The 12828-nt window shown below is 58.3% G+C and overlaps 1 protein-coding gene across 1 annotated transcript in view; it reads left to right on the forward strand.

The window, feature by feature from the left end:
• Positions 1-9907, forward strand: part of ALPK3 (alpha kinase 3) — an 85750-nt gene extending 75843 nt beyond the window's left edge. Inside the window, exons 6-13 of the mRNA XM_077828911.1 lie at positions 2234-2381; positions 4311-4438; positions 4757-4792; positions 5291-5565; positions 6629-6717; positions 7158-7375; positions 8857-8905; positions 9568-9907. Coding sequence (XP_077685037.1) covers positions 2234-2381; positions 4311-4438; positions 4757-4792; positions 5291-5565; positions 6629-6717; positions 7158-7375; positions 8857-8905; positions 9568-9907 — 1283 coding nt within the window. The remainder of the gene's footprint in view (positions 1-2233; positions 2382-4310; positions 4439-4756; positions 4793-5290; positions 5566-6628; positions 6718-7157; positions 7376-8856; positions 8906-9567) is intronic.
• Positions 9908-12828: the final 2921 nt, after the last annotated feature.

A 12828-nucleotide genomic window follows, 5' to 3' on the forward strand; every position in this document is an offset into this window, starting at 1 on the left:
CCCACTCACAGTTGCTGTCCTTGGCCAGTGCAGCCCAGGAGTTCAGAGGTTCCTCTGCAGAGTTCACCTCCCACCCTGTGTGGAAGGTGGAGGGGTAAGGAGGCACCTTAAACACTGCACTGCTCAGGCACTCACTCACTGCACCAAGGATCAATTACCGTGCCTCTGCTCTGGCCCTCTCCACCAGCTTCTCTGCTGGCTTCTCACCATGCCTCTCCACCAGCCACCGTGCTGGCCGTTCACCAAGATGCCTTCAGCCCCCATACAGCTCTCAGTGATTTCAGCTGTTAGTGGGGGAACCATACTGCTAGTGCATACTGGGCAGTCTCTTGCAAGAGAGACACTGTCCCAAAGCTGATCTAATTCTTAGACATAGGTATCAGTGATTGCAACTCTACAGCATGTAACAAGACTCTGAATTACATCTAAGTTAGCTCTTTTATTATACCATGGTCAAATGACCCACCCTTTCTCAACTCATTGGGCTGTGGAATCCATGTCCCTTGCCTAGTGAGTGCTGTTCAGTTGAGGATGAGTCCCTCCATTGGGGTATACCAGGTACAGTTTTGCTGCCCTTGGTTCACACAACAAGGATAACAACACTTTATTACTCCTGCCCCAATAACAAGGAGACTGGGGATCCAACACCAGCCACACGTGATCATTTGGGTAAGCAATCCCATCATGCTGAGCACCTAGGCAGGGTGGGTGTGTCCGTGCAAACAAGATCAGCTTCTGAAGTCTTTTTCCACAGCTCAGCACTAGATGTCAGGGGAGAGCTCATCCAGACTCTGCTTACATCAGTGAAGGCCAAGTTATCTGAATGCTTGTCCTGGTCTCTGCTGTGCTGCACACACAGAGGAGGCATGGTTTAGGCCAGAGGTGGGCAAACTATGGCCCACGGGCCACATCAGGCCCGCGGGACCATCCTGCCTGGCCCCTGAGCTCCTGGGCTGGGAGGCTAGCCCCCAGCCCCTCCTCCGCAGCTACTCCGCCGTGCAGGCAGCGCTCTGAGCGGCGGGGCTGCGCGCTCATGTGGGGCAGTGCGGCAGCATGTCCAGCTCCGGTGCGGCTCCGAGACATGCTGCTCTGAGCAGCATGGTAAGGGGGCCAGGGTCGGGGGGTTGGATAAGGGGCAGGGAGTCCTGGGAGGCAGTCAGGGAGCAGGGGGTGGTTGGATAGTGGGTGGGATCCCAGGGGGATGGTTAGGGGCGGGGGGTCCCGGGAGGGGGCGGTCAGGGACAGGAAATGGGGCTGTTGGATAGGGCAGAGGTTCTGGGGCGGGCAGTCAGGGGACGGGGGGGGTGAGATGGAGGTGGAGTCCCGGGGGCGGTTAGGGGCAGGGGTCCTGGAAGGGGGCAGTCAGGGGACAAGGAGCAGGGCGGGGTTGGATGGGTGGGAGGTTCTGAGGGGGGCGGGAAGTGGGAGGGGGCGGATAGGGGGCAGGGGCCAGGCTGTTTGGGGAGGCACAGCCTTCCCTACCTGGCCCTCCAGACAGTTTCGCACCCCGATGTTGCCCTCAGGCCCAAAAGTTTGCCCATCCCTGGTTTAGGCTGCCTGAGTGTCCCCCGCCCGCATTAAAGATGCAAATCTGATTATGCAGTAGGTAAAGCTTGGAGACCATTGAACAGTCCTTGGTCCCACTGCAGCACTGGCCCATCTGTTTCCTGTCTCATATTTTACATATTTTCAAATGTTGTGTTCAAATTTCTGTTAAGGCCACCAAAACAAGAGCAGTTTGGTGCCATTGGCCACCCAGTGCTGAGATCTGCCACCTGACAAGCAAAGCAAGGTCAAGGTGGCTCAGAGGAGGATGGGAGGTACTCATTATGCTGGTGTTGCAGGTAGTGGTGGTGCAGGCTCATTGGTGGCGCTCCACCTTTGCGGTCAGTGCTGCTGGGGTCTCTGGGGGCACTGTGGGACGGAAGAGACTAGCCTTCAGATGAGCTGTAAAACTGAAGATGTCTCCTTCAGGGTCACTTGATATCCAAGGGCAAAAGCAGGTGTGTCCAGCACAAATTCCCACTCTAGTGAATGCCTTCTGCCACCCTGAGTTCCCTCGGCACTTCAGGCTGGATCTGGTATTTTTCTTAATTTCCCATTGCTGCGAACAGCTGCTGTGCTGCATCGCTGGATGAATTCCTCCTTTTATATAGTTGGTATCTCAGTTTGTGTAGCACTTTGAGAGCCTGCCTGGTGAAAGCTGTATTACGGGTATATGCTTTGTCCTTAGCCCCCCAGCTGATTCGTAAGATCAGAGCAGAACAATTTTCGGATGCATCAGGAAACCTGAAACTTTGGTGCCAGTTCTTCAATATTTTGAGTGACTCAAAGCTGACGTGGTACAAGGATGAGTTCCCTGTAGCAGAAGCCAGACGGAGGTAATCTGCCAGCTTTGCTGTATTTTACTCATTGTGCATGTCCTGTGGCTGATGTGTTAAATCTAGCCTTGCCCCTTGCACTTATCAAGCTCTGAGGGTGTATCCACACTGCAACCGGGAGGTGTGATTGCAGCCTATGTGGACATACCCAAACTAGCTTTGATTTAGCAACAGCAAAGCTAGCTCCAGGAGCAATAGTGTGTAGTGCAAGCAGTGCAGGCTAGCATCTGGAGTACAACCCCGCCCAGGACTTTGCGTGCATAGTTGATCAGCCACCGCCTGTGTTTCACTGCTATTGTTACTCAAGCTGGCTTTGATTTAGGCAGATTTAAGCTAGTTTGGGTCTGTCTGCATGTGTGACAATCACACCTCTCGCCTACACCGTAGACCCACCTTGGTCATTTTGGGGTGAAGGTGCTCCCTGCTAACAAGTCCAAACATGGATCCATTGGTATCAGAGTGAAGTACACCCGGCCATTAGCACAGAGGCCCCCTGGCTGTGGAGAGAGAGAGAGAAGCCAAGGTGGGATAGAAGGAACCACAGAATCTGTTCATTGTTAACCACAGCAGACGCTAATGCTCAGAGCCCAGCTCCTAGGGCAGAGAGCGAGCGAGAAGACTATGAACCTCACTGAGGGAACATCTGCCCAGCCTGTAACAATGGTATGTCCTTCTGCACTGTGCATGGAAGGGACTAGGTCAGACAGAAGCAGGGCCTGCACTGTCTCCAGAACCCACATTTCCAACATCCTATAATGGAGACACAGGGAGAGTTGGGAAACACTGATAAGGGCAGGGGAAAGCAGTCTGCCCCCCAGGCAATTGGACTCTGGGTTCACCTACAGCACATGGTTGCCATGAGGGGTACAAGTGATGTTCTGGCTTCACTGAGAGGGCCCAGGTCTTGGTGCCCCACCAGACCAGATGCTTCTCTGTAAGGAGCTGTGGCCCCTGTTCTTGGCTACACCCTTCCTGCACAAAAGTGAAATGCTTGCAAGCAGCATGGAAACTTTTTCAAGACATCCTACCAGAGGCTCAAATTAAATGTATACCCCAGATTAAAAAACATAGTAAGAGAACCAAAAAACTGCCACCGCAGCTAAACAACAAATTAAAAGAAGCAGTGAGAGGCAAAAAAAGTGGAAGTTAAGTCCTACTGAGGAAAATAGAAAGGAACATAAACTCTGGCAAGTCAAGTGAAAACTATAATTAGGCAGGCCAAAAAAAGAATTTGAGAAGCAACTAGCAAAAGACTTAAAAACTAACAGCAAAACAATTTTTAAGGACATCAGAAGCAGGAAGCCTGCCAAACAATCAGTGGAGCCACTGGACAATTGAGATGCTAAAGAAGCACTCAAGGAAGACAAGGCAATTGCAGAGAAGCTAATGAATTCTTTGCATCTGTCTTCACTGCGGAGAATGTGAGGGAGATTCCCATTTTTGATTCCTTCTTTTTAGGGAACAAATCTAAGAAACTGTCCTCCTGCGAGCCTGCCTTGCTGGAGTTCAAGGGGCTGCTGGGAGAAGGAGGTGATGTCTCTCTTCCTTTTAATTCTCCCCAAGTACAATCTACAGGAAACCGTAATAATCCCTTAGCTCCTGAGTGTCATGAAGCAGCAAGGTGGCTTCCTGAGACCCCCTGGGTTGTGTATCGCTGGATCACACGGGAAGATTCCTTTCCCAAAATGCTACGTACTTCACTCCTGATAGCATTCACCTGGCTTTCAGTTCACATGCACCCACTGCAGGGCTGAAGTCAGACTGCAAGCTCTGTGGGGCAGGGCCTGTTCTTTCATTGGATGGGTGGGTGCGTACAGCTCCTCACACAGTGGGGCTGTGGTCCGCAGCTGGGGCTCATAGGCCCTACCACAATACAGGTACTACAGGGCTGCCCAGCACTAATCTCCAGCTGGCTCCATTCTTCTTTAGCTCAGGTGATGAGGGGCAGGCAGCCCTGGCCATTGTGCAGGCATCCCGGAAGGACTGTGGCGTGTACCAGTGCACCATCGAGAATGAGTATGGCACCGACTCCACTGACTTCCTGCTCAGCGCAGAAGGTGAGGCGGGTTGGGTATGGAGGGGGCAGGTTGGGACTGGATAAGGGGAGGGGACAGAGGAATGAGTTGGATACCGGGCGATGGGGGCAGGAGAGTGAGGGCACAAGGGCGCAGCAGGGACCAGCAGTCAGTGTAGTCACTGTGTCACACTGGTGCATTCATGCGTGGGCGCTGCCAAGGCACTTTCAGGTCTGGGTGTCCCTGGGGTACTCAGGGAAGAGCCCAGGCTCTGGGCAGGGAGGGGGCTGGGATGAACGGCTGATAGACAGGCCTGTCCCCCTCAGGGCACTAATGGCCAGGGCTCTGTTTCTCCTCTAGTGCTGTCGGGATTTGTCTCCAGAGAAGAAATTGAAGGTAAAGTGAGAACAGCCAGAGGAGCAGTGAGTGCTGGCCAGGCCATTACCGCTGGACTGAGAGTAAACCCAGTGTCCCCTCGCAGGGTGGGGCTGGGTGCCTGGTGGGAGGGGTGACCGCACAGTGCAGCGTGGCCGGAGCCAGCCATTCCTCCCTAACGAGCTGGTGTCTATGTGCAAGGCCTTGCACCAGGCAGTTGGCCAATGCCAGCCAGATGTCAAGCTCACTGATCACAGACCCGGAGCTTCTTCCCAAGGCCCTGCAGCGAGGGGCTCCTCCAGCACCATGCCACCAGTCTGCCAGAGAGGGCGCTAGCATGCGCCAGGAGCTGTTCCCCACCCTCCTCCTCCTGGGGCTGAGCGTGTTGCCCTCGCTATCTCTCTATGCACTAGGGGCCCAACCTGCTGCAGGCCCTGGCAGGGTGAGCCTAATGCCTGCTCAGCCCCCCTGGTCCCAGCAGCACCTGCCACCACTCACTCGCTGCTTTCCTTTTGCCAGTCGGCGAGGAGATCGAAATGACCCCCATGGTGTTCGCCAAAGGCCTGGCTGACTCAGGCTACTGGGGGGACAAGTTCTTTGGGCGTGTCGTGAGCGAGGACGTGGAGGTGGGCGCCGGCTTCCTGCGCAAAGCGTGTCGCGCAAGGACAATCTATGGCCTGGAGCCCGTCTTCGAGTCCGGACGGACCTGCATCATCAAAGTGCACAACCTCATCGTCTTCGGGACCAAGAATGAGAACACGCTCATCGAGAAGAACTACGACATCACCATCCAGGTGGGCCCAGGCCCCCCGGCAGGCACCCCAGGGCATGGCCCCTCCCCGCACGCTCCCTGGCAGGCACACCCAGGTCATGCCCCTCCCCCCGCACTCCCCGGGCATGCCCAGGCTACACCCCCTCCCCTGACACTCCCTGGCAGGCACGCCCAGGTCACGCCCCCTCCCCCCGTGCTGCCCAGCAGGCGTGCCCAGGTCACGCCCCCTCCCCCCGTGCTGCCCAGCAGGCGTGCCCAGGTCACACCCCTCCCCCCGTGCTGCCCAGCAGGCGTGCCCAGGTCACAATCCCTCCCCTCACACTCCCCAACAGGCACACCCAGGCATGCCCCCTTGTTCCTGTAGTATGGGGACAGCCTGAAAACTCTGACTTGGCTCCGTGCTTTGATTGTTGTTACCTGCATTGCACACACCCCCATACCCTTCATATCCCTCTCCCCACCTGGCACACTGCTCCTGCCCAGCATGCTTCCTCCACCCCTGCCCAGCTGGCCTGTTCCTCACTTGCTACGCAGCTCACTGCCACTCCTCAGCGCCTCCCTGCACCTGCCAGCCTGTCCAACCCTGGCCCCACTCCTCTTCTCTCCTCCCACTTTCCCTCTCCTGTCTTTCCTCATGCACACCCTAGTGCCTGAAACAGCCTTCCTCAGCCTGGGCACAGGCTCCTGGCCTGCTGGCCCCTCTGGCCAGTTGCCCCCTGACCTCTGTTCTCCTGCCACTGCCTGCTCCTCCTGAGCTGTCCCTTGTGCTGCCTGCCCAGCCCTGGCCTGTGTCCTGCCTACGTCCTCCCTGCTCCTGAGCTAGCTGCTGTCACACAAGCCCTGAGGGGCAGGGGCCAGCACCCGCAGCCTACTCCACGGCTGTCCAGTACTCACACCTGTCATGTCTGCTGTTCCTCACATTGTGTGGTGCAGAGGCTCTGGTGCACTGAGCTGCCCTTTGTCCTGTGATTGCCAGCGAGGACGTGCCCCGGTGCCCGTCTATGAGCTCTCCAGGAGGAGTAGGACGCTGTCTGAACCTGGCTCACCGGCACGGCAAGGGATAATGACTTTGCTTGAATCCCCAGGAGTGCAAAATCCAGAACTCGAGCCGGGAGTACTGCAAGATCTTTGCTGCTGAAGCACGGGCCATCCCAGACTTCGGGGTGGTGCCGGAGTAAGTTGGGCCTCTGCCCTCCATCCTGAGCATGCAGGGGCCACAGGGCAGCATAGCCTCCTCCTTCCACCCTGAGCCTCACTTGCGGGGGGGATCCATGGTGGGCAGCACTGGCATGGCCTTGTCTGCCCCATCTCTGCAGGGATCCAGCGGCCTGTTTTCATTAACAGGTGCGCTCAGAAGCCAAATTGGGAGCGTTGTGTGGGAAGGGCCTGGGGCCTGGGCTAACGTGAACAGGTCCAGTCGCTAGCATGGCTGAGGTGTGGGCAGCTTGCCAACAGGCTGGAGCCCGGCCCAGGGAGCAGCCAGGGGTCTGTGCTCAGGGCAGTGGGCTCTGGGTTGGGGTCCGCCATGCGCTCTGCATGCTAGATGCACAGCCAGCCCATCAGCTTATGTCCTGGCTCACCCTGTGCTGACCCGGGCCGTTTGCCATTGTCCAGGATCATCCCTCTGTATCTCATTTACCGACCTGCCAACACTGTCCCTTATGCCACCATCGAAGAGGACCTTGTGGGGCCCTTTGAGCGGTACTGCGTGAAGGAGCGGGACGGCAGCCTGGCTGTGCAGAGCAGCTCGGAGATGGCGCAGAAGTGCTGTGCCTTCCAGCACTGGCTCTACCAGTGGACAAATGGAAACATCCTTGTGACCGACATGGAAGGTACGGGCCGAGGCGGCCGTCTAGTTTCCGGCGAGGGAGGAGTCCCTGGCTCCTCTGGCCCAGCGCCACAGGGCCCAAGGCAGCGGTACCCCGTACAACACACCACCCAACACTGTGTCTGGGCAGCCCTGCCCCCAAGAGAGAGCAAGGGAGTGGTGGCTGCTGGAAAAAGGAGATGGGCAAATCTCCTTCAGCCAAGGACTCCAGCCACGCCCCCCCCCCCCCGCCATCCTGCCAGGCATGGTGGCAGACAGGGCCTTTCCCTAGTACTCTCTCCCCCAAGCGCACTAGGAGGTACTAGAGTGGCAGCCTGCATTGGCATCTGGAGGTGGGAACCTGGGAGATCTGGCCTCTGTTCCTGTCTCTGCCAGCCACTGGCTGGAGGGCCTTGGCCTCAGGCTTTCAGAAAGAGCCTCTCCTCTATGGTCCCCAACTCCAGACCCCTGGGGTCTGATTTGCAGAGGTGCAGAGAATGCCCAGTGACAGCTGGAGCCAGCAGCTGAAAGCGTGCTGACAGGGCACTCAAACCCAGTGCACACTCAAAGCCCAGGTCTGTGACCTCTCTGAGCCGGGGCTTCCCCAGGTGTGAAACGGGGACTGTTCCATCTCTGCTCCACTGGATGATGCAGTGACACGGGCGGGGGCTGCTGCAGTCTCTGTATGGAGGGGCTCTGCGGGCTGGTCGCTGCTCATTGCTCCTTAGCTGGTAGGATTGTCCCCTCCCCAGGCTCTCTGTGACTCCACTAAGGGCCCTGCCAGCCCGCACTCTCCCAGCCCCTCCTTCATGCTCCCAGCCTTCCCGTGGGCCTTGGCCTCAGCCCCAGGGATGGCAGCAGCTGCGCCCTGTGGGCAGGAGTGAAGGAGGGAATTTGGAGAGGGACAGAACTAAAGGCGCATTCAGTTGAAAAGAGGGCAACTTGGGGCCTAAACGTGATTTGTCAGGACCCCGCAGGGGTGACTGGAACCCCATGCCGGTGCCCCTCGCACCCACCCTGCCTGCGCAAGGGTGACCGGGACCCCACACCGGTACCCCTTGTGCCCACCCCACCTGTGAAGGGGGGACTGGAGCCCTGTGCTGGTGCCCCTTGCCCCACCCAGCCTATGCAGTGTGACTGGGATCCCACACCAGTGCCCCTAGCCCCACCACGCCTGTGCAGGGGTGACTGGGACTCGTGCTGGTGACCCTCGTGCCCACCCTGCATGTGCAGAGGTGACAGGGACCCACCCTGGTGCCCCTCGTGCCCGCACCACTTGTGCAGGCGTGACTGGGACCCCCCCCAGTGCCTCTTGTGCCCACCCCATCCCTGTGGTTTGCTCAGTGACTTGGACCCCAGCCAGAGAGCTGGGGCTCACCACATGCAGGAGACTATTTGGGCCCAATCCTGCTCTCCTGACAGAATTAGTGGCCAGGCTCCTGCTGACAGCTGTGGGAGCTGCATCAGGCTCGGCCTGAGGCTGGTGACTGTTCCCTTCCCTTGCAGGCGTTGGGTGGAAGATCACAAACGTGAGGATAGCTACAAAGCTGAAAGGGTAAGTGACTGCAGGGCCGAGGCAGAGAGCTGGCAGACCCCCTGCTTCTCAGAGGGGCTGTGGGGGCACTGCCCTACCTGGGCTGTGTCTGTCACGCAATGGGGCTGCCCCAGCCTCTCTGCAGGGCTTGTGGTCATAGTGCACTGGGGTGACCTTGCCCCCCTACCCTCCCTTCCCTGTCACTCAGCCAGCCATAGCTCTGTCCTCCTCCTGCACGGTACAGCCCCAGGCCCATCTCCTCTGCTGCTCTCCTCTTCCTGTTCCAGTTCCTTAGTGTGTGATGGTGGGTGGGAGGGGAAGTGACTGGGGACTGTGTGGGGAGGTGGGGTATGTGATGGCAGGTGCGGGCTGCAAGAGGGGAGGCTGGGTCTGGGGGACACACAATGGTGGGTCCAGGAGCTGCTTTGCCCCCTGCTGCAGTGCCACAGCCCATGCAGTGAGCCCCGTGCAGCGGTGCCCCAGAGGGGATGGGAGCCCGGTGGGGAGTCAGCGCCCCCACCCACGGCAAGGGGTATGTGCCCAGATGGCAGCAGCCCTTATGACCTGCAAGCAGCCCAGGTGTCTTGTCTCCTCGCCGTGCCAGGGGGTATGTGGGGAGCAGGGCGCCCGGGCCCAGAGCCCCCTTGGCAGGGCACTGGCCCTGAGTATGGCTCTGTTGGCAGGTACCAGGGGCTGAAGGAGAGCTGCTTCCCGGCCCTGCTGGACCAGTTTGCTGCTGTCCACCAGTGTAACCGCTATTGTGAGATCCTGGGCCTGAAGAGTCTGGAGAGCCTGCAGCAGCCAGCCAAGCCCAAGGGCTCCAAGAGCCCCTCCCTGGGCAGGAAGGCCCCCTCAGCCCAGTCCAGCCCCCAGTTACAGAAGAAAGGCCTGGCAAGCCCCCAGGGCACCCGGAAGGGCACTGTGAGCCCCAAAGCCTCCCGGAAATCCACTGAAGCTGGGGAGGCCCAGCTGGCCCTGAAGCACAAAGCGCTGGATAGTGACAGGTCCAGCCAGCTGCAGTAGCCAGAGTCTCGGCACAGCCACCAAGGCAGCATGCCACCGCGCACACCTGGAAAGGGGACCCAGCCGCTGCTCCTTCCTGTGGCTCCCAGTGCGCCCCCCGCACTGCGCTCTGTGTGGTGTGTGAGTGAAGCAGTGACTAGGCTGGCACCAGTGCGGGGTGCCCTGGGTAGCCTAGTGGTCTGGAGCTGGCTCGGTGCACGGTGGGGCCTGTGCAGCCACAGCAGGGTGCATGGCAGCTCACCTCTGTTACCTCTTTAAAGCAACAGGCCTGCCGAGCCTGCCAAGAAGCCCCAGCTGCCAGGGCCATGCAGCTGCCACAGTGCCCAGTGCAGAGGGTATTGGGGCAATGCGCCAGCCTGACCACCAGGGGGCACTGGCTGTTGCCTGATGGTGACTTTGGGGCTCGTTTTCCGAGTCCCTCATTTAGACTGTGCTGGCTTTTCCCTGGCTTTGCTCCGACGCCTGGCCCTGGTGTTCTCTGTTGGCGGTAACTCGAACCAGCGACCCCTGGAGGAGAGCGAGCAGGCTGGTGCTCCCCTGCCAGCCTGCAGCTGTCTACAGTGCACTGACCCCGCTCGGGCATGTGTGCCACAAAGGCGTGGTAGCTCTTTGGTCCCCCCTGGCTCTCAGCACCTCCTGGTGTTTTCCCTACACATGCCCAAAATCCCTGACCCCAGCTCCCTGACGGGCCATACACAGGCCCTACTAACCTCAGCTGTAGCTTCCCTGAGCCCGGCCAGTTGAGTACTTCTCTCTCCGGTCCCACCCCATCCCCAGTACCTACTCACTAATCTGTAAGGGGAGCATGACTAGACAGCCTGCTTGGTCCCTCTTTGCCCTGTGGGGATGTCCCTGTGTTTTCTGTGGTTCCCAGGGCCCGGAAAGTCTGGCAGCATCCAGCCCTCACTACAGAACCATGTGGCAGATTTTTTGCTTTCTCTGGTGCAAAGCGATGCAAAGCCAATCTTCCACGTGTGTGTCACATATTACTAATGCAGCATTGTCTGCCCGAGTATGCAGACGGGGGGGGCGGTGTTGCCTGGGGCCTCTCAGCTGGGAGTGTTAACTTTGGAATCTACTGGGCGCAATTAAAATGTCACCATTTAGTTCCCTGCTGCTTATGGTAGTGGAAGTGCTTGGGGTATCTGTGTTGTAATGTGCCAATCACCATGGTAGGTGGGTGCCAGTCTTGCCAGCCCAGAGGGGCAGATTGGGGGGACACTGCGTTCAAACCTCCTGCTTCTCTGAAAAAATATTCCAAATCTTCTCCAAGGGGAGAGGGAAAATCCTATCCCTGCCAGCAGAGCCAGTACACTCTGCGGCACCCTTGCTGGCAAACCCAAAGCAGCTTCCCCTGCACCCCATCCACATGCAGCCCTGGGCACTTGGATCACTGCAGAATTGGGCTGGGAAGAAATAACCTAGCCTTGCCCTGACCAAGTCAAGCTGCACCCTGTTGTCCTCAGGCCAGTCACACCCTCTCTTTGTGAGCTGCCAAAGTCACGGGCTGGACCGCAGCCTTGGGTGCGTTTTGGCATGGAGTTGGTGGGATGCATTGGAGCCAGCCCCTCTCTGGGGAGTGTAGGGATCAGGGCTCTGCTCAATCAGGGCAGTAGGACATCCCAGCGAGGCAGCCCTGAGTGGGGTTAAGATTTAATAGTGGCCTTGCCCTGGTGATGCTGCCATAGCACAAACCAGATTTAAAGCTGCCCTAAGGCAGAGCTGAGGATTCCCCATTGTATGCAAGTCCTGTCCTGTGCTCCCCATCTTTCCCATCTGCCAGCATAGGGATGGGGCCACTGATCCCAGCCAGCAGAGAGACTTAGTGGGAGCTGGTTCAAGTTAGTGCAGCCTCAAGGCTGTTCTACCTCATGCAGGGGGTGCCAGTTCAGCCCCCAGGCTCAGCAGTGGAAAGATGGCACATTCTCTATCTCCCCTGTATGCCAAGAGCTGCTGTGGTGCACCTGGGCATCTAGCCCAGTAATTTAGCATTCATCTGGTCTTCTCGCTCACCCCTTTGGATCCAGGGAAAGTCTGAACCCACCTTCCCAGCTGTTCTATATCGACTCTGCCCTGCCTCTACACACCCTCTCGCTCCTGGGATCAACAGGTGAGCCCTTCCTTTGCCTCCCAGAGGCAGCCCCAGCCCTGCCTGCCTCTCACCCCCCAGGCCTGTCAGCCCTGCCCCCACAGGCCTCCATTCTTCTGGTTTGTCTCTAGGTCTCGTGGCTTCAGCGCTGGCGATGTAGCTGCACCGGGGGCAGGGAGCGAGATGTGCCTGTGGCTTTATGCTGCCAGACTTTGGCTCAGGCACAAGTTCCCTTGGCTACTGCCTCCCAGTGCGGCTGGCAGCGAGGCTGTGGCCTTGTTTAAAGGGGCAGACATGGGCCATGTGCTCTCTTCTTGCTTCTTCATGGCAGACAATGGGGGCCTGAAAATGCCCTGTCTGCTTGTTCCATTAGAATGCAGGTCCTGTCTGGGCTGGGGAAGCGGTGAAGTGAGGGCATCACAACAGCCGAGCAGCAGGGGCTTGTTTGCTTTAGCGATTTGACCGCAAGTTGGTTGGTTGCTTATTGCCTGGGGGTGTCACTGCCACAGTGTTTTTGGCTCAGCCCAGGGCTCGGCTAGTCGAGCAGGTCACTGGAAGTGAAACTTCAGTGAAGACAAGCCTGCTCCGTGAGCATGAGCTTCTGTTCGGTACCCTTTGGTTGGTGTGTTGGTAACGGCTGTTCGGCTGCAGTACTAACAACCCTGCAGCTGGGAAGGCCTTCCCTGCAGTGACAGGGTTACGCGCAGCCAGCCCAAGCCTTCCCAACAGTCCTGGCAGGGCAAAGTCCCACAGCACAGACACAGCCTCTGACTGTTCCTACAGGGAAGGCGCAAGCAGAGCCAACCTTGGAAACAAAACAGTCCCCACCAAG

The sequence above is a fragment of the Eretmochelys imbricata genome, chromosome 10 (genome assembly GCF_965152235.1).
Source record: "Eretmochelys imbricata isolate rEreImb1 chromosome 10, rEreImb1.hap1, whole genome shotgun sequence".
Taxonomy (NCBI): Eukaryota; Metazoa; Chordata; order Testudines; family Cheloniidae; genus Eretmochelys; species Eretmochelys imbricata.